General features: G+C 55.0%; 1 protein-coding gene across 7 annotated transcripts in view; it reads right to left on the bottom strand.

Annotated features, from left to right (window-relative positions):
• Window positions 1-716: 716 nt before the first annotated feature.
• DENND1A (DENN domain containing 1A) overlaps window positions 717-23,777 on the bottom strand; it is a 478,231-nt gene continuing 455,170 nt past the window's right edge. For 5 of the 7 annotated variants that reach the window (XM_054584397.1, XM_054584400.1, XM_054584396.1 and 2 more), the window contains 4 exons: window positions 20,541-20,629; window positions 7,397-7,525; window positions 4,496-4,754; window positions 717-3,504 (listed from right to left, as the gene is read on the bottom strand). In XM_054584397.1, coding sequence (XP_054440372.1) covers window positions 2,326-3,504; window positions 4,496-4,754; window positions 7,397-7,525; window positions 20,541-20,629 — 1,656 coding nt within the window. In that variant the 3' untranslated portion in view covers window positions 717-2,325. The remainder of the gene's footprint in view (window positions 3,505-4,495; window positions 4,755-7,396; window positions 7,526-20,540; window positions 20,630-23,777) is intronic. The other 2 variants (XM_054584401.1, XM_054584402.1) reach the window with 1 other exon arrangement.

Below are 23,777 nucleotides of genomic sequence, written 5' to 3'. Positions count from 1 at the left end.
AAGGGGGGGGGGGCAGAGCCTCCCTGGGGGCCATGAGGATGAAGGAGCGACCCCTCCCCACCCCATCCAGCCCAGCCAGCCCAACCACCTCTGGGTTCTCCAGCTCTGCCCGAGCGCTCTCCTCTGAAGCCACAGTGGAGCCCACCCTTCACCTGCAGACAGTCGCCTCCACGCACGCGCACACGGCTGTGGGGGATCCAGGGGACTCAAGGAAGCCCTCGGCTGTGTGCTGGGAATGCTGCTGCCGCCTGGTCTGCTGGTCCTGCAGACAGACACGTGCAGGAAGAACTCGCCACTCTGCTTCGTCTCCTCCTCTGCGGTGCCATCACCGGGGATCTCGGATCCCTCAGGGCATCTGCCTATGGGTGCGAACTTCCAGGTGTCCCCTGAACTTGTTCCTTCCTGGAGCCGGGGAGCCTTCAGCACCATCAGTGACCGGTGACCTGCAGCCCAGCTCTGTGGACCCGGCAGGCCTGTGACCAGCCCACCCCAAGGCCCTGCTTGGGAGGGGAAGGAGCTGAGTTGGGCTTGGAGGCCCGAATGGGAACAGGCTTGGGAGTGGGCTAGGGGTCGAGCCTTCCCTCACTGCCCTGAGCCATGGCCACCGCCTCTACAGAAGGGGTGCTGAAGGTGGCTGGGGCCGCCTTCCCCCCAGCCTCCTCAAGGACGCAGGGATACCAGCCTTCTCCCCAAGAAGGTTTTATTGAATGCACACGCACACGTCTTCCTGGGGTTTGCAAGTTCAACCTGGCACACGAAGAGACAGCAGTGCCACCAGACCCTTGCACAGCCAGAGACCATGGGGTGGGCTACCCCATCCCCAGTGGGGTTCAGAGGCCTGCCCAGGATGGATCAAACTGGGATGTTTGGAAACACCTGAGTGACCTGGAGGTGCCCATGTGGCCCAGGTGTGACATCCCCTGCCCCGCTCCCAAGCCGCCAGACTGACTCATGAAGGGGCTGTGTGCCCGGCTCTGTCAGCAAACCTCAGGGCCAGGTCTCCACCAGGGGGGTGGCCTCCAGCCCCCCCTCATTCACCACGGCTCCCTGGGGTTCTGGGGATCTCCAGGGACACCCTTGTCCCATCAGACACCTCTGAGACTGACTGTCCACAAATAGGAAATGAGAAATCAGGTCAAAATGCTCACAATTTCCTGCATGTCTCAGATGGTTGTTTTCTTAAATGGCTGGGTCACATTTCAACTTGGTTTATTGAAACTAGTCAATTTCAAGATTCATCAAATCAATAAAGTAAAAAGAAAAAGATAAAAGAAACAATAACAAAACATTTCAATTTAGCTTTGGTGATGTTGGCCTCAGGAATTTCTTTGCTGGCGAGAATCACGAGGGAGCAGGGAAGGATTCTCTCAGCCCTCCTGTCTCCGGGCTGCCAGAAGCCGCCTGTCCACTCCCCCGGGGACTGGGAAGGGCTCAGTGCCCTGCTCCTTCCTGACCCAGGGAGCCCGGGGAGTGGGGGCTACCGCTCAGCTCTGCCCCAGCAGTCCTGCAAGACGGGAGGCTGAGCTCCATTTGACAGAAACACAAGAGCAGGAGAACCTGTAAGGATCAAGGGAGAGCGCCCAACAGCGGTCTGACTCCAGCTTCTGATGCGTTCACATTAACCTGTAGCTATTTTTTCGTCTACAAGTCAAGAGTTGCTGGTGCTCTCAGCCCCACGCAGGGCTGGCTGGGGCTGTCTCTCACGAGGGATCCCTCAGACCCCAAATCCCTACCAAGCCAGATATAGCTGGAGTTTGGGGGTTGGGGTGAAGACTCACAAAAAACGAGTGTGCATATTGCTAGACAGGTGGAAATGCCTCGCCAGGTAGACCCTACTTCCAACTCCAGAACCTCTGTGTTTCGTGCAGACGAGCTCAGGCTGAGGGTGCCACTGACACCTGTGCCGGTCAAGGTGGGGTGTCCAGGGCTGGGCCAGTCAGGGCAGAATGAGGCTCGGGAGGAGAGGCCTTGAGGGGCTTTCTAGAGGGAAGGTGGGTAGGACTGGTCTGAGGCCCAGCCGACCTCTTTAGTGCAAAACCCAACAGGGGTGCCGGGGAGGGGTGGTGGTAGGTGGGCCAGGCACCAGTTGAGTCCCAGACCAGGACTGGTGCCTTTCCCAGCGGTGCGACCTCAGAGCTGGGTAGTATGGGAGGGAGGAGGGGCGGCAGAGAGGGTCCCGTCCCTTCCCACCTGCAGAGCCCAGGCAGACACAGAGCAACAGGAAAAGAAGGGCCGGCTGGCCTCAGAGCCCAGCCGTGCGGGTGCGCCGCTCAGGGGCGCAGCTCAGCCTCAGCCGCCCCCGCCCTCAGTGCTGGGCTCACGGGCTCACTCGAAGGTCTCCCACTGCTTCCTGAGCTGCTCCACTGAGCCTGGGGCCGCGGCTGGGGCCGGGCTCACGTCTTGCTTGGTTTTCTGCAGCAAATCCTCAAAGGGGTCTCTGGCCTCTTGAGTAGCAGAGGACTGCAGTGCTGGCTCCCGGCTCTGGGGGGGTCGGGGAGGAAGGAGTGGGGGGTCTCCAGGCCTAAGGGCCAGCCCCTGCTTGGCCTCAGCAGCCCGGGCACTTGAACGAACCAAGGGCAACGTTCGGATCCTTGAAGGGGCAACTGTTGGGGGGCCCAGTGGCTGCAGGGGGCTGGTGTGCGCACCCATGGGCATCTGGCCAAAGAGATTGGGCATGGAGAGGGCAGACAGGCTGGGCGGAGATCTGTGTGGGACGCAGAAGCCAGAGCTGGACAGTAGGAGGCTGGGGGCGAAAGCTGGCCCCAGGGAAGCGGGCGGGGTCCCAAAAGGCCGGGCTGGTGTGGAGACCAGAGACATGGCAGGCAGTGCCGCTGGCACAGATGGGACAAAGGGGTTGAGTGATGGCTGCGGAAATGGGGTGGCGGTCCCCACGGGGGGGAAGCCGAACTGGGGGGTAAATGGGGTGGCTACATTCGGGGCTGTAGGGCCTGGTGGAGCGGTACTGCCCGACCAGGCTGTGCTAAGCGGGTCCAGGAGGGCCAGGAGGGCATCGCTGCCAGTGGCCGCAGCCCCTGGGGCCAGGCTGAGCGGCTGGAGCAGTTCGGTGGGGCCTTGGGGGGCAGCACTGGGGCACGGGGCAGTGCGCCTGTGCTGCTCTGCCTGCAGCCACTCTGAGGAGAAGTCACCGAGGGCGGCCCCGGCAGCCTGGAGCTTGGCTGGGCGGGCGGTGGGAGGCGGGGGCACGATGCCCAGCTCCGGGGTCTTCCTGCCCTGGGGCCGGGGAATGGTGATGCTTCCCGGGGCGGGAGCGGGTGCTGCCTCCTTGTCGCTGAGGTTCAGGATGCTGTCCCCGTCCTGGGGCCTGCGGGGCAGGGCTGGGGCACTCCGCAGCAAGGCTGAGGGCTTCTCCGGGGGCGCGGCCAGGGCCTTGCTGCAGACGGCCATGTCGTCCTGGCCCAGGCTCCAGAGCTTGTTGTACGGGTGGGCGAGCCTCGAGGCCGCCGGCACCCCGCGGCTCCTCTCGCTCCTGCCCAGGTCCAGCCTCTGGTGGAGGGAACGAGGGAGGCAGTGACCACAGGCTGGCCTGGGACAGCCTGCACGGCAGCGCTTCCCCCCTTCCCCGCCCCCCTGGCCCCCCCGGTGTACTGGGCAGGTGCTGGGGTTAGCCCCCTGGGACACAGAGCAGCTGGGAACTCAGCCCAGGTCACCAGCAGAGAGCCTGCGGCTGTTCTGTGTGGCGCAAAGGGTTCCAGAGAAAGCCCTTGTCCTTTTATGCCAGGGTTCCATATAGTTTTAGGAAGATGACTGTATTTATGGACCGTCTACTGGTTGGGCGCTGTTTACATGTCACAGCACATGGGCCCTTCTCATCACCTGTGAGGCCAGGAGGGTGAGTTGGGCTCAGGCCCGGGCGAAGGCACACTGGCTGGGGAGGAAAGAGGGCTGGGCTCCCATCCAGGCTCGGCTGCTCCGAGCTCCACAGCCTGGGCCCTGCCTCCCTCCCCTTGGGGGTGCCCATGAGTCAGTGGGTCCGTGGGAGCTCTGGGAGTTGCCCAGTGTGACCAGCCAGCAGCCCCCACTTGCGAGTGAAGAAACAGGCACAGAGAGCGGACGTGACAGGCTGCCAGTCACAGGGGAAGGTCCGTGGCTACATGCAATGATCCAGGACCCAGGAATTTTGATTCTCACTCTCTCCCAGGAGCCTTCTCTGGTGGGCATGGAGCAACCCCACTCCACCGGGGGTCCAAGCCCTGTGTGGGGGCTGGGCTGGGGGTCCTGGGAGAGCGGCCTGGGGCACCAGCCCGCTCCACCTCTCTCCGATGCACAGAACGGCAGTGCGGGCAGCCCTCCCTCACCTCTCTGGCAGCCATGGAGGGTGCGGTCTGGTGGGTCGCCAGCCTGCCTGGCAGGCACTGCGGTCAGGCGGACCCTGAGCATTGCTGAGGGCCTTGGAAAAGTCACTGTCACGCGGAGGGGGCGTACTCAGGTGTGAAAGCCCCAGTCCTGGCAGGTGCCCGCCCCGCCCCCACCATACCTGATAGTCAAAGGTCCCGGGCTGTTCCCTCAGGTCCTTGGGGGTTCGAAGGTCCTCCAAGCTCTTGGCCTGGCCCAGTGGCTGCAGTGGCACCTCCATGTCCAGGCTGCTGAAGACGTCCTCCAGGAGGTCAATGCTGGCAGCCCGGTCGGGCGGAGCCGGGGCAGGGCCCACGGGCTCCCTCGCTCGCTGCTCTGGGCTCTCTGCCTCGTCCCCTTCTGCGCTGTCTGACTCCCTGAGTGTCCGATACGGCTGCGGCCTGGGAGGGGGCAGAGCAGGCCAGGTGCTCCCACCCAGAGCCTCTGCGGGACGAGCAAGCAGTCCCTACTCCCGACAACTCCCAGGTCTTGGGGATGGACCGCACCCAGGGGCCTGGGGGACAGCGGCATGTCTTGGGGTCTCCAAGAGCAGGAGCCTGGGCAGTGGCACTCTGACAGACCTGGGCTGCATCTGGGTTCTGCTGGTCCCTGTGGGACCCTGGGCAAGTGACTTTGGCTCCCACTTGCACTCGGAGACCCCCCGGCACCCCCTGCACACCACAGGACCCATCAGATAACTGACAAGCCATTCAGACAGGGCATGAGGAGGGGGCACGACTGGAAAGGACACGCAGGCAGGCAGACACACTCCTAGGCTGTGGCAGACAGGTTTTTTGGGGCCTAAGCGGGAGAAACCCCCCAGGGCGGCTGCCCGGCACACCCCAGGGCCCTCTGGGCCTCAGCCTGTGCTGGCCCTGGCTCCGGGGGGCGGCCGCCTCCTGCCGCGGGGCCTTGAGCAAGTCACTTACCCTCTCAGAGCCTCAGCGGCTGCCCCATTCCAGAGCGCACCTCCCTTGCAGGTAGTGGTGGGCGTCATGGGAGCGGTGCCTGGGGCCCAGCGGGCATGCGGAAGCTAACCGCTTTCTGTACGTTCACGCACCAAAACGTGGGCCCAGTGACAAAGTGTTCCTTTCTCACGAGCCTGAGCCCCAAGGCACCGCAGCGCTCGTGGAGAGTGGTGCCGGACAAACCCTGACCTCTTGTGGAGCCAGGCCCAGAGCAGCGTCCCACCTCCGCTAACCACAGGGCGGCAGTGGGCCGGGGCCCCAGGTCAGGCAGCACCTGCCCAAGGCTCTGGTGAAGCGGGCGAAGGCCGCCACCTGGTGGTCCCCGAGGCTCACTTCCAGGGATCAGGCAGGAGACGCAGACAGTGGAAGGAGGGGCTCAGTGAACCGTCTGGGCTCTTGGCCAGGACTCCATCAACCAGTAACATCTCGCTGAAGCAACACAAGCAGCCCCTGAGGTAGACTCACATTCCTACTTCATAGAAGAGGAAACTGAGGCTCAGAGAGGCTAAGTAACTCACCCTATGTTACACAGCCCTTGGCAAGAGGTGCAAACAGAAGCCAAGTGGGAGAGACTTTAAAAGTCCCTCACTTAATAAACCACCTTACAAGGAATTAAAGCCCCTTTAACCAAGTCTGAACACAAAGAAGGGGATAAAGGAAAGTCAGTGTGCTTCTTACAAGGAAATAGTATTCATTAAAAAGGACCCATTTTGTTTTGAGTTATGATGGGCCAGTCCCTTTGTAAATATGCATTTCAAAAGCATATACTTTTCATAGGTCTTGACTAAAGGAGTGAACATTATCCATTATTTAAATACTTAAGGCACCAATTAACTTATTAAGAACATGGACCTACTGGATTCTGTGGTGGGGGAGTCCTTGCACAGCACCCACCACCTTCACCTGCGAGGTGATTTTAGGTTGATACGTGGCTGAACGTTTCTTATTCCAATGGCTCTACCTTTAATTAATCGTAGAAACAACAACTGATACATTAAGGCTATGATATGATAGATATTGTTGCTTAGGAAAAGGATAATTTTTAAAAGTTTTAAAAGAAAAATTTTAAAGAAAAAGATTCACTGTACAGAAAAGGTGGCATGTGAAGCCTGGGCAGCACTGGCTGAGCCACCACTTTCTAAGGAGAGGTGACCGGGGAGGGGACCGGCCTGCCGTGGCCGCAGGGGAGCCGGTGTCAGCAAGGGCCAGAGCCCTCCTACCTGCCGCCTCCCCCTGCCCCGGGCGCGGGGGACCAGAGCAGGGAGATGGCGGGAAGGACCCTTCCTCTGTAAACGCCGGAACTGTTCATTCCCTGGGGGCTGTGTGGGCGCCTTGGTGTTCAGTCACGGGCAGGCCCTTCCCTTAAGGCCCCTGTTAAAAACACTACAGCTGGTAACTCACAGACAAGTGTGCTATCCCTTTGCTCAGTCCCAGCTATGGAACACTTGTGGGCAGAGGGACAACACCTGGCAAAAAAGGGGAACTAGAAAAGCTTACTTTTTTGGGGCGGGGGTGGCTGCATTGTGGTGAACCTTTTTTATTACAATTCATAATTAGCATGAGGCTCAGGCTACGAATAATGAAATTATTTTAAAGTCAGATCAGTCAAACGTTTGGATATACCAGCATTCATATGCACATTTCACAGCAACAAGTTTTTCTCATTTTAAACCTAAAATCTGACCCTCTCTCAGCACGGCTTTCCCAGATGTGCTGTGGTGAATGAAGGGCTCGGGCATCACCGACCAGGCTCACTGGGTCCGTTAACAGCCAAGGGCACACGAGGAACCCATAAAAGGAGCGGGGACCCGCGCTGCCGTCTCCCACCTTTACAGTCCTGTCACCCTTGTCAACCCACCCCGCTGTCACAGCCCCTGTGCGGCTGGCAGAATGAACACCCTGAGGCGAGGCACACGGAGGTGGCAGCCTGCAAGCTGGCACTGGGGCACCGGAAGGCAGCATCCGCACACACCCGCCACCACACACAAGGGCAAGCAGCGCTGGCCACCCCCTCCCCCAAGCCCCTGGGGAGTCACCAAGCTCAGCTCAGGGAAATGGAAGAAGGAAGGAGAGACCATTCAAAGGGAGCGGAGAAGAAAAAGCTTTCGGTGAAGCCAGAGCTCGGGCCCTCTTCCCGCTGGCATTCCTCGTCAGAGGAGTCTTCGGAGAGGAAGACCGCGTAGTGTCGCAGGGGCTTTGCCAAGCTGGGGCAGAGGGAGACAGAGAGAAGAGAAGAGTTAGGAGGCACCTCAGAAGTCCGCGCGGCAGGGTGCGGAGCAGGCCCCTGGCAAAGGCCGGAGGCACAGGAGGCCTGACAGGCCCCAAGGCAAGGAAGCTGGTCCCGAACAGGAGTCTTAAACACACGATCCCATCATCTGTGACCTGACAATCCCACTTCCATTTGGATGACCCTAAGTGTAGCCAAGCATTATGCACAAAGATGTTCATCACTGCTATGTTTATAATATTAAAACGTGAAACTACCCACATTTCCAGCCAAAGGAAGATGGTGAAGTAAATTATGTATTGTTGGCTAATGTTATCCTTCCAATAACTATAATGTTTATAAAGCAAAACCTAAAAGTCAGGACGCAGAATGGCAATTATACCACATGTTTTCTCATCTACTGATGGAAAAATGCATGGAAAAAAGGCTGGAAAGGTATTTGTCTAAATGTCTACAACAGCCAGTGGGAGTCCGCGCCATTTCCTTCCTGCCTCTCTTTATTTTTCTGTGTCTTCTATGTTTTCTTCAATGTGCATATCTACTTCAATAATCAGGAAAAAAATAAAAAAGTTGAGGAAGAAAGTGAGCCATGGGGATGAGCACTCATGAGAGGGCCCTTTTCTGATGAGCGGCTGCTCTCTGGCGTCTCCCTCAGATGCCTCTTCAGAGAGTCTTTTTCATCTGTGATATGGAAATTAAATATTCATTGTTATAAAAAATACATCTCGCTTGTCAGCCACCTGTGAGCTCTACCTCTACAAACACAAACACGCACACAGCCCAGAGAAACTCCACGCCAGCTCCTATGAATTATACACTGACCAGGGCCCACAAGAGGCCCGTGCTTAGAGAGGGCAGCTGGACTGGTCAGACCTAGGTTCGAATCCTAGCCCTGCGGCTGATGCTCAGGCACCTGGCTGGGGGCCGGCTGTCCATGCCGCTGCCCTGTACATCAGCTGGGGCACGTGCCGGGGAGCCCTGGGGGTGGTGGTGAAGTTTGGGGAGGGGGCGGGTAGGAGACACTGGGGTGCCTGAGGGGGGCTCTCTCCTACCCGGCCCCCCGACCCCGGCAGTCTCCTTTCTTTGCTTTATACAATGCAATTCCATTCAGGGTCTTCCCCCTCTAAGAAAAAGCAGCACATCTGAATAACACGGACAGGAGGCATGGCTGGAGGATAAGTGAGGGACAGCAGCTGCCACCAGGGAATGGGAGAGTGGCGTGTGACCCGTCTCAGCCACCATCTGCCATCACGGGTGCTCTTACCCAAGAATACGCTGTCCTTTCAAAAGCAGCACCAGAGCGGCTCCCAGGGCCACGGAGCTCCCCAGCACCTTCCCACCCGAACCCCCGCGTGTTCTTGCATCCTCCCGGGAAGTTGGCCAGGCAGGGATTTTCCTCCTACTGAAGGGAGCTCGAGGCAGAGAGAGAACGCCTCTTGCCCAGGGTCACGCACAGGGAGGTGCTGGGTCACAGCGTTCCTCTTCCAGGTCGCCCAGGTGGGCCGTTTTCCTCTGGACTCACGAGGGCGGGAAGGTTTCACGTGCAGAAACAGGCACTGGCTGCCCTCAGGACAAGGCTGCCTGGCTCTTCCGCTTCCACTGGGACATACAACAAGGCGCAGCAGGAGAGCCACTCCCCACACAGCCACTGGAATCCTGTTCTGTGTCACAAACCCGACCGTGTCACTCTCCTGCTTAACACCTGTGAACCTGCTGCTCTGCATTGCAATTTCTTGGCAATCAGTTTTGTGGTGAGTAAACCCACTGAGTAAAGCATTGGAATAATAACGTTAGACACTGGTGGAGTGACGGGCTGGATGGGTGGAGGTGAGGGCTGCAGAGCGGCGGCGCCAGGTCCGCGCTGCAAGCAGGGCAGACACCGCGCTGGCCCTGGCTCTCGTGCGCACTGCCCCCCCAATGCCACCTGCCTGCTGTCTTTGCCTCGTGCTCTGACTGCTCCTCCATCGTGGAGACGCAGCCCAAACAGCCCTCTTAGAAAGGCTTCCTGGAGTCGCCAGCTGGGTTCTCTCCCTAGACGGTTAGCTTCTCCTTGGGCTGCGTGTTTGACCACTTCATTGCTATCACTTAACCTCTTGCGATTCTATTTCTGAGTTGAGCTCAAGGGCAGGGCCTGGCTCATTCTCCTCTTGGTCCCCACCTGTGGCGCAGCATTAGTACAATGAAAGTTTGCTGATCAAATGAATGGCAGCCAGCAGTGCAGGGAGACAAGGTACCCCCCTCCCACAATTTTACCCATCTTCCTGGAGCCCCAACACAGCAGGTGTCCCTTTTACCAGCTTGTGGCTGCTACATAAATGTCCCTCCTCTGCCCTGGCTGGATTGCTCAGTTGGCTGAAGCATTGTCCCAAACACCCAAAGGCTGCGGTTCGATCCCCTAGGTTGCAGGTTTGACCCTGGTTGGGGCGTGTATGGGAGGCAACCAATCCATGTTTCTCTGTGCCCCGCCCCCCACCAAAATCAATAAATACATCTCCCTTTGAGGTGCTGGGACCTGTATAACGGGACAGCATTCAGGGGTGTGGGGCAGGTGGGAGACTCAGAAGAGTGTTTCACGTAATAGCCACGTGTGGGCCCTATGCCAGGGGCTTTGCATAGTCTATTTCTACTCCTCCTAACAGCCTAGCAGGAAGGTCTCAATACACTGACATTATAGAGGATGAGACTGCCCCAAGTCCATCTGTTCGTCTGTCCATCCCTACACCAACCAAGAGGTACTTGCTAGGTGCTTGCTAGGCGCAGGCCCAGTGCTAGCTGAGTACTGGGAGTCACTGGAAAGGAGAAGATGTGACCAAGTGACCCAGCCAGGAAGAGAGGAGCAGCGATTCCAGCCCAGGGCCCTGGCTTTCCTGTCCTCCGGGCTGGCGGCAGATGTTTACCAGGAGGACACGCACCCCTCCTTGGGTCAAGCTGAATGAGGCTGCTGGGAGGCCCTCAGAGCCATCGTGGGTGCCTTCCCAACACTCATCCAAGCCCGGCCCCGGCCCCCGGCTTTGATAAGGAAACAGAGGTCTCAGCTTAGCACATGAACCGAATGCTGCTAAACCTGCCAGGAACGTTTGGACTCGTGCGAGAGCACAGAGCCTTTGTCCTGGACTAGACCTTGACTTCATCGGCCCACGTCACTGTCAGAACCCAGTGCCTCCCCACACTGGCAGTCGCGGAGCGGGGCTGGGGCTGGGGACGGGGGAGAGGGAGCCCCGACGTCCAGCTCATTGGCCAGGCCAGGCTCATTAGGCAGTGGCTTCAATGAGAGGCCCTGGGCATCTCCCGAACACACTGCCTACCTCTCGATGGACAGAGCGCCCGGAGGGGATCTTCGCCGTGGGGTTGGTTCGGTCCGATCAGTGTTTTTCAGGTCCAGGCTTCGGGCCACGTGCACGACGTTGAGCACACTAGCACTACTTACAAGTACAGCGTCTCATTAATTCCTATCACCTCCTCATTTTGCACATAAATAAGCCAAGGCTCAGAGAGAGGGAGTCACTTGCCCAGTGTCACACAGCAGCTAAAAACAGGCCTGCGAATCTGCATTTCCCCCAGCTCTAAACCACTTTGCGATCCTGCCTCTCCAGTTCTGTGGATCTGAAACAATGCAATAAGGGGTAGGGTGTTTCCCTTTCCACTTTCAATAAAAGGTGAGATTTCAAAATAAACTTATTTAAATTCAGCTGCTCATGTTCTCCCATGAAACATACAGTCAGATATTTGTCAGAGATAAAGGATGAACCGTCGAAAACGTCCAGGTTTAAATTTTTTATTAGCTTAAGGCAGAATATGAAAAAAAAAAAGTACCTCTTCCCTCATTAACCCAATTCAGCTACTACCCTGCAGTCTGCCACCCACCACTTGCCTGGATTTTATTATACACAAATTGCTGTCTGTGAGAAGGCAGGTCATGGTGAACTTGGCTACCCGGCGAGGGCTGCCGGAGTCTTGGTGAGAAAGAAAGGCCCGCTGTCCATCACTGCTCAGGCCCCGTCATCTCCCACGGCGGCTCCCGCCCCTGCCCACCTCATCTCGGCACAGAGTCCCATGCAGATGACTTCCCGAACCCTTTCTAATGTTTGGTTTAACGTGTCGCCGGTTAGCGCGTGCGTGTGACAGTGGTGACAGGCGCGGCTGTTCCTTTTTAAATACCATGTCAGAGACACGGCGTCAGGAAGCGGGGACGTGCTCTGTGGCTCTCTGCCGTGCCGGGATCGCACGGGCTTATTTTTTAATGAGGAAGATCTGCATCTCGAGAGTTTTTTTCATGTGTCACATCGCGTGGACAAATCAGCAGCACATCACGCTGGCCCAAAATGAAATGCTGACAAATGTAGATATTTCAAATTTAATTGACATTTAAATGTACTTGAGATAAAGAAGGGGAAAAAAAATATCAGCAAGGACTTGGTCTCTGGAGGTAACGAAGGGAGCTGGTGATCCCTTTCTAAAGGATCATTTCTCTCCAGCACAAAGGGTCTTTAATTTGTAAATGCCATGGCCACTCTGGTGACCCCTGACCACGTGGCTCCTATGGGGCTGATGAGCAGGGACGGGCCCCAGGATAAGGCCAGGTCTGACCTCCCCAGTGGATGACAGCCTGTCCAGCCAGCTTTCCACCACCCCCTAATGTCACAGCCAGATGACCTTGGGAAAGTCACCTACTTTCTCTGAATCTCAATTTCTTATCCGTAAAATGGGAAGTCTACAGCCTCCTGATGCTCTTATCATAAAAGCTGAATGAAAACGTTTGTAAGGCGGTTTGCAGAACATCCATCGCATAGCGAAGATTTGATTACTAGATCCATACGCCACATCTGCCTACCAACAAACAGATTCTGTGCAGGGTCTTGCCTGGGTGTTTGAGGACGGACAGGGTGGTCCCTGTCTTCAACGGCCTTCCCAGTTCAGGTTACTGGTCCCCAGCTGGGCCTAGCAGAGCACCTCAGAGTCATCGGCGAGGACCGACCAGGCCCTCTTTCCATCAGCAGGACACAGACAACAAGAGAGATAAGGGAGCTGAAGGCAAGCCAGAGGGTCTCTGTGGGGACCAGCTCGGCGCAGGACCCACAGAGGAAGCTCCGCAACTGCACTGGAGCCATTCCTCATGGGACTCGGGGTAAGGGCGAAGGCCGTTGTCAGGAAGAGCTGGGGACAGACATGCTGGATGTAGGACCTTTGCGCTCAGTTGTCTGTGAACATCTACTTGAAAATGAGAATGTGGGAATTCACTGCTATAATGAGTCATGATCACCAATGAGCGGGTGTCTTCCTGTCGGAAGAACGAGTCTAAGTGTGAGACCAGGTCCTTCCCACCCCGCTGGGGGTTTGCTCTGCCAGAGGGCAATGGTTGGAATGTACCTGGCTCACTTGGGAGGTGACATGGGGCTGGGCTTTCAATTGTGAGCCTGGCAGAATCCATGCAATGGCCCAGAGATGTCTCTGTGGAGAAGCAGGCAGAGGGAGTTCGGGCAGGGGTGGAGCTGGATGGGACCAGGTGGTGCAGGGCCTAGAACCTGCATGAGGACATGGTTCTGTGCAAGATTAGAGGATGTGAGGACTGGGCAGGCAGCAGGGAAGCCTTCCTGGCTGAGCCCCGATCTCCTCTCCCTTGGGCTGGCCGTGTGCCCTTTACCTTTACAACCTTCATTCATCCATCCACTTAATTACTTATCAACTTGTACATTCATTCATTCATTCCTTCTTTTAATAAAAGTCATTGCTGTCAATTTCACATGTCCACACCCGTGGCCCAGATGCCCTGTGGAGTCCTTCCCAGGCCACCGGCGGACACCCACTGAAGTGGAGAGGCCCAAGCACAGGGCGTGGGTGTTGCCCCACTTTCCCAGCCTTAAGGCTCTTTGGTGGGAGGAAGGCGGGGTGGGGACACCTCAGGGCACTTTCCCTACCCCGGAGAGAAACTGTGAAGGACACCTGTCCCGCACTCTGAAGACAGCCTCTGCCTGCCTCAGTCTGCTGAGAGACTGAGTCTTTGTGGCAGCAGGGATGGGTGCGGTGGGGCAACAGGCAAGAAAGCAGTGGCCTTGGACCTGGCCGGGACCCAGGTGACCCAGATGCATGTCCTAGGCCCAGGCCATTCCACTTGGGTGTTAGAGCCTTGGCTTCCTTATGGCTGAATGGGGCAATGCCGTCACTGTGAAGATTTTTGGGGAGCAGGAGAGGTTAAGCAAGATGACACAATGTGAGAGTGCTGGCATGAAACAGGCATTTGAGAAAAGGTGACATGGCATCTCTAATAATCAATACTGCCTTGAGGACGGAGCGCCTGTTCCTGGGGCATCCTGCGGACTTGGTCTTTCAGCTGGAACTAAGCCCCCGCCCTGCTTGTGACAGCTCCTGGGAAAGGTCCTTCCCTTCGAGGGGCAGGCGGGGGCAGGAGACGAGGGGCCTGGGTTCTGGGCTGCTGCGCATCCTGGAGGCTCCTCAGTAGCTTTTCCAGTCCAGGCTCAGGCTCCATCTCTGGCTTCTGGCTCGGTTTTGTCCCCAGGGCTCAGACCCACCGTTGGAGGCCCCAGTCAGGTCAGGAGCCTCTCGCCTTGCTGATTGGGTCTGTGGCCTTCTGCTCAGTGTTTGGACTCCTGGACATTCAGAGCGTGTCCTGGCAGCCTGCCAGGGGTAGCACCCAGACGACTGCCCCTGCCCCCTGGGGCCCAGGACCCAGCTGGCATCTTGAAGACTTGCTCCTGGGGCTGGCCACAGTTTCTGGCTTTTAGTGGGCCAGGGCAGAGGAGGTGCTGGTACCTTCATATTCACACCTGAATCATACCTGGCACATAGTAGGTGCTTTTCACATATGTGGTTGTTAACGGGTAACCCCCGCCCCCATCTCCAGGGTACTGGGCAGTAAGCTTCAGTCTGTCTTCAGTGATTCCTTTGTTCATTTGTTCAGGAAACATCCCTGAGCAGAGGCCCGGGCTAGGCTCTGGCCCGGGAGTTGAGGGACACACAGCTCTGTGTGTGAGGTGCAAACTGCCACACCGTAGGTCAGTGCTGCATCAGGGGGGGCCCCAGGGAATTGTGGGTGTGGGAAGAGGGGGGTGTCGGGGGAGTGTCAGGCTGTTGAGGCTGCCACAGTGGCTGCAGATGGCAGGAGAGGAGATGGGCTAACTTAGGATGCTAGTGTGGCTTCCGGGGGACAGGTTCCCCAGTCGTGTTCCTTGGGATGTTAACAGGCATCGTGTTTAAAACGAGGGCAAAGGGACTTGCCCAGGGTCTGGCCCAGGTCTGTCAGATGCTGACTCCCCCCTTGTGCACTGGCCACCATCCCGGCAGACCTCACTGACCACACCCCGGGCCAACTGTAGGTCCGGTAGGAGAAGGGGCTCTCCGCCTGCCTGTTGCTATCACCTCATTTTTATCCAGAGCATCTGTGTGACTGGCCTGAACAGCTCCAACTGCAGAGGGCTCTGAGACTTGGTCTTTGGGCAGAGCTCTCACTAAATGCTTCTGGCAGCTCTTCTGATCGTATTTTAGTCTCCTGGGCTTTGGGTGCTGGGGTCACACACTGCAACTCAGATGACCAGACTCCCCAATTCTTAAGTAGCATGGGCTGGCCATTTGGTGGACAGACTGTCTATCCAGCTGGCACAACCTACGGAACTTCTCCTTGGCCAGAGGGAGAACCCCAGCCACACATTCCTCTGGGTCCTCCAGGTCTAGATTCCCAGGGGTCCCACGGTTCTGGTGGGAGCGAAAAGTGGTACAAGTCTTTTAGAAAGTTACTTAAAAATACGGAGCAGAAGAAATCTGCCTCTACTACTGATTTAGGTACAGACTCTGGTGTTAGACATATTTAAATATATTGGCTCTGCTGCTAACTTGCAGTGTAACCAAGGGCAATGACAACTGCTCAGGTCTCAGCTACTTCTACAAAACAGAGCTAATGATACCTATGCCCATGAGATTTCTCATGAGGATTCAATGAAATGGTGCATGTAAAGTGCTTACATATGGTCCTCAGTTAACGGTAGCTGTTAATCATTTCATTTCTCTTTTTTTTAAATTTTTATTTATTTATTTTTAGAGAGGAGGAAGGGAGGCAGAAAGAGAGGGAGAGAAACATCTCATCCGTTGCCTTCTACATGCCCTCAACTGGGGACCTGACCTGCAACCCAGGTATGTGCCCTGAACAGAAATCGAACCGGCAACTTTTTGGTTTGCAGGCCGGCGCTCAGTCCACTGAGCCACACCAGCCAGGCCATTTCATTTCTCATAATGATAGAAAGTAAGAAAACATATCACTCTGGCATTTTTTATATCAGTAAAAACCTGGAACAATCTGCAGACCCAATATGAGGGGCGTGGCGAGACAGGCCACGCATATACACAATATGGATCTTCCACAGTCACCAACAACAGGGGCTACAAGGACATGGGGCCAGTCCCTAGGATGGGCTACTTCAAGGAAGCTGTAGGTCTGCACACAGACACCGGCGGGAGACTGCTGGGGAATCTACAGGAAAGCTAGTAAGTAGCTGAAGTAGTGGGATTCAGAATGACATTATTTCTTCCCTACCTTCTGGATTGTCTATAACCTATTGGGTTATTTTTACAAATCAACAAAATTATTTGAAAAGAGTAGATTTTGTGTGGATCTGGCCAGAGGGGTGAGGAAGGCAATGGCTTGTGGGCCTCTGGTGGCTGAATCTGGACTACTCTTACTTAGTACAACGAAACTTCAAATAGCCAGCCTGCAGCCAGTCAAGACTTGTGTGACTGCGACAAAGGTGCGCAGCTGAAAGTGCTCAGGCTCTCCAGCTGGTCAGAACTGGGTGCATCTCAATCCAATGTATGCAGACCGCAAGCCCCTAACCATTAAGACTCAGGAGACAGCCTGACCCTTCTGCGTTGTTGTGAAGATTAAATAAGGGGAAGCCTGCATGTAGCTGTCTCCTTCTGTGCCTTCAGCAAGACTGTGAGGGCTAGTGCCCCATCCCCTACTGCAGTGAACGAAGAACAGGCAGCTCTGCTCAGAGAGGCATCTGGGACCAGCAGGCCACCCCCGCCTCCGGCATCTGTGTGTGGTCCTCAGGGGTGGCCAGAACTGAGCACAGCGCTGCTTTTTGGAGCCTTCTAATAGCTCCTTCTGAGCTTCCAGTTCTATAGGAAATCCCCCTGTACCTGACAAGCCAAGGAGCACAAGCTGGGGTCTGGCAGCCATGCACACTGTGGCTGAGACAACCAAGGCCCAGCTCTAACAGGCGGGGAGCCATGAACGTCATGGTGTCCCCTGTGGCCACCACTGTCCTCGCCAGACAGAGTAACGCAGTCATAATTAGGTTTATAACAAAAATCCTCAATGGTGCAAAAGAAAGTGCAAGGCCTTTGTCCTCAGACAGCTGATCCCACCATCTTCTAGCCCTGAGACCTGGCGCAAGTTACTGAAAGTCTCTCTCTGAGCCTCAGTTCTCCACCTGTTAAATAGGAAAGCCACCCCATAGCCTTCACAATATTAAGTGTTGTTCAGTAAATGTCGCTTCTTTCTTTCCCCAGGTAGAAACACTCGGGCACCAGTGAACACTAGTTCTTTGGCAGGAAGACGACTGGGCAGCTCCAGTTCCCAACTCCAGGGAACTGCAGCAGAAGGGTGGCATGGGGGACAAGTCACCTGAGGATCTGCATCTGTCTAGGCAAAGTCAAACTGACCAAAGACCCCCATGGGCAGCAGAGTGTAATTTCCCACTCAATTTCATCGAGAGAATGAAATCAAGCAGCATCAGGAGTCCTGGCCCTGCTGCTTTCAATCTGGATGACCTTGGGCCACAGGTCAGATACATTTTCAGAGCCCGAGTTCCCATTCTGTGGAAGGAGAAACGAACTCCAGCCTAAGAAGGCCCCGAACACGAGAGGTGCTCAACTGCACTTGCTGCTGGCTGCCTTCAGAGCCCCAGTCCAAGCTGCCTGCTCCCTCCTAACACTAGCTCTTCCCCTAGGGAGTGCTCAGGGCCATCCATCAGCCCTGCTCTGAATAATAATGGGAGTAGCTAACAGTTCTTCAGGAGAAATAGTCACTGAATATTAATTAGCTAATGTTAACTGAAAAACAGAGGGAATGCTTTTCCCAGAAGTCTTTCTGAAGTGTTCTTCCAATTGCCATCAAATGGTTTTAAGGGGTTAGGACACCTACCATCGATCCAGGAAGAAAATTTGACAGAGAAGAAAAATTCATTTTGGGAAAATTCTAGTCAACAAGAGTCAGCACAGGGATTCCCTTCGTTTTTACTTAGTAGGGTTTCAAAGATACCTGTTGAACGAATGGGTTCACGAGAGGACCAGCGAACATCATCTGGAGGGAAGGAACAGACTTCAGGGGACAGACTGGCCGGAGAGCCGGCGGCCGATGCTCCCGGGCCTTGATGGACCCCAGCCACTGAGCAGCTGCTGCCGGAGGCTGTGGAGACTGTCTTATTCTTCCTCAGCTCCACCACGCTGTCCACACAGATGATTATTTAATACAATACTTGGAAGTGAGAGCCGGGGCAAGAAGTCGGGAGGACTGAATCCCTCCCTCCGCTTCAGAGGTCCTGTATCTCTTTCTGTCACCCAAATCCTCTGCATTTCCAATGCACTTAGATATTCCCAGTGAAGACAACAATCCATGATTCAAGAAAATCCAGGCCAGATTAAAGGGCCAGGCACTGATCCGTGTGCCCAACACAGAACCACCCGCAACAAAGGCCCATTAGGATCTGGCTCCTGCCTGCCGGCTTGTCTTCTTGTGTCTCTCAGCACAATGCTGACAGATTGGGGGAGCTGGTTTCTTTCCTCCCTAGAACAATATTTTATGAGGAGTCTGTTTTATTAAAATATTTTCCGCTGGATGCTTCCTGTGTTTCGAGAACTTGGTCTTGCCAGCTGGAGCTGATGACAGTTGAGACAAACACATCCAAGTGCTGTTGTGACATGGCACTTGGAAGTGGAGGATCACAACATTGGTGGGGGGGGGGGGGGCTGGGAGCGCAAGCAGAGATGTGGGAAAACAACCAGGTTGTACCAGAAATGTCACTGGCATAATGGGAGAACAGCCCCGTCCCCCACCATTAAAAAATGTGAATGGAAACTCTTGGACTGATGTCCCAAAGTGTACCTCTTAACCTGCGATGCATGGTCACAGAGAACCCGTCATTTGTTTCTTTATCACTGCCAATTTGCCAGCTTGCTAAAGGCCCTATGCTCCCTGTGGTTTAGTCAACCCCACGTTTCCCAAACAGAAATCTACAACAAGGCATATTGTAAAAGAAACGAGAATTGGTGCCCACACAGTTCTGGTCACAACAAGGAAGACGGCGCGACCTGACACTGGCTCACACACACTGACACACGCTAGAGGCATCCCCTGTCACCAGGCTGGAAAGCAACCGCAAAAACAGATGTGACGAGGAATCCCAACCTCTAACTGGGAACCTGGCCACAAAACGGGCAATGCTCACCTGCAGAATGTGCAGTGATGTTGGTCTGGGTTTGTTCTGTGTGGTGCAGGGATAGTCTGGATTTGCATTTCAATATCTACAGGCCCATGACCCTGTTTTACAGTTCAGTGACTAAAAGATTTAGCCCAGATTTAAAGTGGCGGCTTTGAAAGAAGGATGACTGATTTTATCCCCCCAAAGAGAAACCTTTAGGGTCGAGGAACTGGGAAGCCATGCAGCATTTCCTCCACAAGGGGGCAATCACAATCCATGCCAATCACAGCCAGGGACCTATTCCTCAATATTCCTACCATCCTATTGTCAGAGCAAAAGTTAAACTTAAACCCAACTTCAGGAGTCCTCTCTTCCAAATAGTGCATGACCAAGCATCTCCCAAGACAGACAGACAGACACACACGGTCTCCTACAGCTTTCTGGGCAAGGTTTGGGGGCTGCCTGGGTAGGCAGGTTTCTGTATGACACAACAGTCTCAAGCAACACAGCACTACAAACCAGAGAGCCCCCGTGCAGCCGGAGCATACCGCGCCCTGGGTCGGGCCACGGCTTGACAACGGAGCATCATTTCTTCCCTCTGGCACCTTCTCTGGCCGGAGCCCACCATCTCCCTGAACTTCCTTCCCTGAGAACGCTCCTGACGGTAGAGCAGGTACGAAGTGTGCTCCCCTCTTCACCCAAGGGACTTCAGGGTCCTTGGGGCAATGTTTTTGGTTTCTCAAATAACCTGACCAATATCGACTGCCTGTATTTTTTCAAGGAATCGCAGGAAGCCAGTGTGTAGCTGCTGAGTTATCTGGGCAAAGCCCAAGGGCTGTGAGTCTTGGGGACAAAGGGAAGCAGGTGCCCCTCTGATGGAAGCAATGGTCCCTTCTCCAGATGGCGGGTGGGGGCCACGCAGCTTAAGCCTCACCCCATCCAGGCAGCTCTGGCCACAGCTCGTACACCTCCCTCATCATTTACCTCATTTGTCTAACATATACCCAGCAGTCTAAGGTGGGTCCTGTGCATAAACCCCAGTGCCGGCCCCAAGGACCTCTGGGCACAAGGGGAGGGAGAAAAGCAAAGTTGTAACTACATAAATGCTGTGGCACCGTGGAGCAAAGTGGGCATGCGCAGTGGGCAGGACAGCCCCGTGTGTAAATCTGAGCTCAGAGACCTCAAGTGCCCCGCGAGGGAGGAGGCCCTCGTTAAGTCACCTCCTTGACCCAGTTCCTAACTCTCTCCTCCTGACCCTACCTCTCAGCATCAGGACAGGCCTGGAAACTTCTTCTGAGCCTGTCCGAGTACCTTTTGGGCATCACTGCTTAAAACGCAGCCCAGGTGGCCGGCTGTTGGGCCTCTGGGGCCGCCCGCTGGTGTCGCGACTGCTAGCAGGAGCCGCCACTGAAAACCAAGCCCTGCTCCTGACTGGGCCCTCCATGCGACACCCCTTCCGGGCCCCAGGGAAGGCTTGCGAAGGCTGGGCTGCCAGTGTGGGCTCCACAGAGGGCTGCCCCGCTGGTCTAGCACACAGAGGGGAGGGAGCAACGGGGTACTCACTGCTCAGGGCTCGAGACGGATGTCCTCCGGCCTTCCACTGCGATGTTGCTCTTCGGTCTCTTAACAACATGTGGACGGGGAGGGCGCACCTAGAATGGGCACAGGGGAAAATCCCCAAGGAGTGAGTTGGAAAAGCCACACAGGAACTTTCTAAAGCTTAAGTAAAGTGGCCCCAAAATAAATGTTGAGGACTCGGCACAGTATGGGCTACAAAGGTTCTGTTACTCATGAAAACATTGAACGTACACTGAATGTTCACTGTCACTGAACGTGCCACTGAACGTACAGTGAACACTTGAACTGGAACGTGCTCACTCAAATGGGAACAGTTCTCCTGAAAAGCTTGGTTTCCTCACCCGCAGGTAGGAGACAGTTCCCCTGCCTCCCTGCAGCGCTGCCATGAGGGCTAGTAAGGTTCTGTCTACATGTGACCGGAAATGAAGAGGCCCCCACTAATGGTAAGTCCCACTCGCCTTCTCCTACAACCCAGAAACTGGTTTGGTAGAAAAAAAAGGTTTCACTCAGACTTTGTTTTTAAGGGCCCGTGTGCTTATTTTGTTCTTTTTACAACTGAATTAAAAGATGTTTATTTTCTTCTCTAAATGAGATGGGGAAGAAAGCAAATAGCATTAGAGAGTGACATAAAAATCACCTTCCACTCCCCAAGGCACCCCGAGCAGGGCTCAGCCTGATGCTGCACACCCCGGGGGGCTACCACGCCGAGGGTTGGGGTCAGGGTATTTGACAGTGAAGCATACACCTTCCTAACCCTAATTCTTGCAGTGGCAAGGTGGGTTTTTTGTTTTTTTCCCTGACCCACTGCCACGGAAAGCCAAGGCAAGAGCCCAAAGAAAAAGACACCCTCTCCCCCCGCAGAGCCTGTGATGTGAGTTAATCTGAGAATTTCTAGGGTACCTAGAAGGATACTCATTTGGTGTAATTGGCGTCACATGGCTTTAAATTGGGCACTGTCCTTTCTGAACACTTCTAGTGCCAGAAGTGGCCAGGAGGGAGCTAAGCTAAGCTAGGCTACCTGTGAGCTTCCCTGCCAAGAAAAATGACTGAGTATCCAGTGCAGAGAGCTTGCTCTCTCTCCGCAGCTGAGGGACCATGTAGGAAATGCCACCACGGCTGAGGTTCTCAGGACAGGGAAGGGGGACACGCAAACTCCTACCTGCCCTCTTCTTTGAACACCACCCCCGACACAATTTTTGGGCAACACAGCATAATGGCTTAGGAACACAGGTTACAGAAACCGGCCACACAAAAGACAAGTCTTTATAGAGTCTGGTCAGGTCCTCTGGTTTCTGCACGTCTGATCTAACCGAAGGTTTTCCTGTGGGTTGGCCAGTCTGATCTCAGCCTCCTCTGGCAACTGAGAGATGTGGCAAAAACCAAAATGGAATGAGTGCAATCCAAACCGAACCAAACCAAACACATCCCATGGAACTTGCCGCCTTCTTCTGTGGGGCTACGGTGAAGCTCCACTGATTTTTATCTGGCACACAGTGGGGCTCCATAAATGCTCACCTTGCTTCTCTGTGAGCTTGTCAAAAACAAAAGGAAGCTAGAGTAGGGTGCCCCTGAATTAGGAGACTTGATTTGTGAAATGGCCTTACCCTTGCCTAGCTTCCCACTCAGTGTCTGGTATTTGAGTGGTCACTCAGCAAGATTTTTAGAAACAAATGAATGCTGCTGCCTGGAATCTAAGAAGTGCATAATAGTATTGCTATTATTACCATTGTTATTAGAACAGTGCCTGCCTCAAAGCAGACATCCAGTCAGCCATTTGCTGGATACACGAATGGATACACCCCCACCCATTCTAACTGTGAGCTGGTTTCCCAGACCAGAGCCAGCGGCAGCTAGTAAACAGGATCACCTGGTTGGAACGTTCCCCCAGACTTCTCACCACAAAGGCGGGTGTGCTGCTGGGGCGAGGGAGAGATTCTGCCCTGCCCCAGGGGTCCTGGGCGGGGGAATTCAGGAAAGGGCAGACATTAAGGCCTGTCAGCCTGTCCTTGCACATGGCTGCTCCCTGCTACAATAAAGGAGGGTTAGGAATGTGAACTTGTGGCTGAAATGGGGGGATTAAGTTTGTGGCAACCTCAACTGAACTTGCAACGTGGTGAAACATGGGGAAAAAGAACAACAGAGCTAATTAGACGAGCTGAGCTGTCAGAGTGCCGCTGAATGGCTCAGCGCCAACAAACAAAAGGAATGGGTTGGCAATCAGCAGGATCGATGGAGAAGACTGCTTCATTAGGGATGATAAAACAGACAGCGCAGGGGAGGGGAGGGGCGCGGAGGGGAGCCGGGAGGCAGGGGAGGCAGGGGAGGGAGAGAAAGGCACAACAGGCCCAGGGACAGTCAGTCACCCACACCGCTATGGACACACCCAGAGTCATGCACACCTGACTCTGGACAAAGCCAGAGACAAAATTATACTCACAGACAACCATCCAGAGACATGCAGAGGCCTCGAGATGCCAACATGTACACAGCCTCACAAATACACACTCAAGAGGCGAAGACACATGCACCGATCTCTCTCTCTCTCTCTCTCTCTCTCTCTCTCTCTCTCTCACACACACACACACACACACACACACACACACACACGGCTGCAGAACTACAGTTAGAGCCACACCAAGGCAGACACACAGAGACAAAATGGTTTAATTAAGCCCGAATCACAAGATGATGCAGACAACTGGCCTGTCATATTTCAGCAATCACATCCGTCTTTCTGGGGTGCTGAGGAAAGGCGGGGGCTGGGGATGAGGGAAGAAACCACATGCATGCACAACAGCCCTGACTGGCCCCACCAGTGTTAGGGTCCCAGCAGCGCCAGGGGAGAAAATGCTAAACAGGGATTTTGAGCTCTGTTCAAGGGGGACTTGAGGGGAAAGTTGGGAAACCAGCCAATTCCCCACCGGATTTAAAACCTGAGAAATCTAAGTCGGCAGGGTTAAATGTGTATTGAATACAAAAGCACTGAGCACATTTGATTTTAATGGTGAGCGAGAAATAATAAATACAGAGCTTATAAAGTGCTTCACATGCAACCGACCACAGCCTGCCTCTCCACTGCACGCCCCAACCCGTTCCCCTTAGTCCACCAGACACTGGCAAGGCTTTCTTCTGCTCTTGCCTTTTCTATTTTTAAAAAGAAAATCTAAACCCTCTGGTAACATGTGAACTCCAGCCACAGGTGCCGGGCTACAAAGCTCCTTC

Source organism: Pteronotus mesoamericanus, unplaced genomic scaffold (assembly GCF_021234165.1).
Source record: "Pteronotus mesoamericanus isolate MK-2021 breed Mesoamerican mustached bat unplaced genomic scaffold, CSHL_Meso_final contig_78, whole genome shotgun sequence".
Taxonomy (NCBI): Eukaryota; Metazoa; Chordata; class Mammalia; order Chiroptera; family Mormoopidae; genus Pteronotus; species Pteronotus mesoamericanus.
The sequence above is the reverse complement of the archived record's forward strand: the minus strand, read 5'-3'. Positions and strand labels throughout refer to the sequence as shown.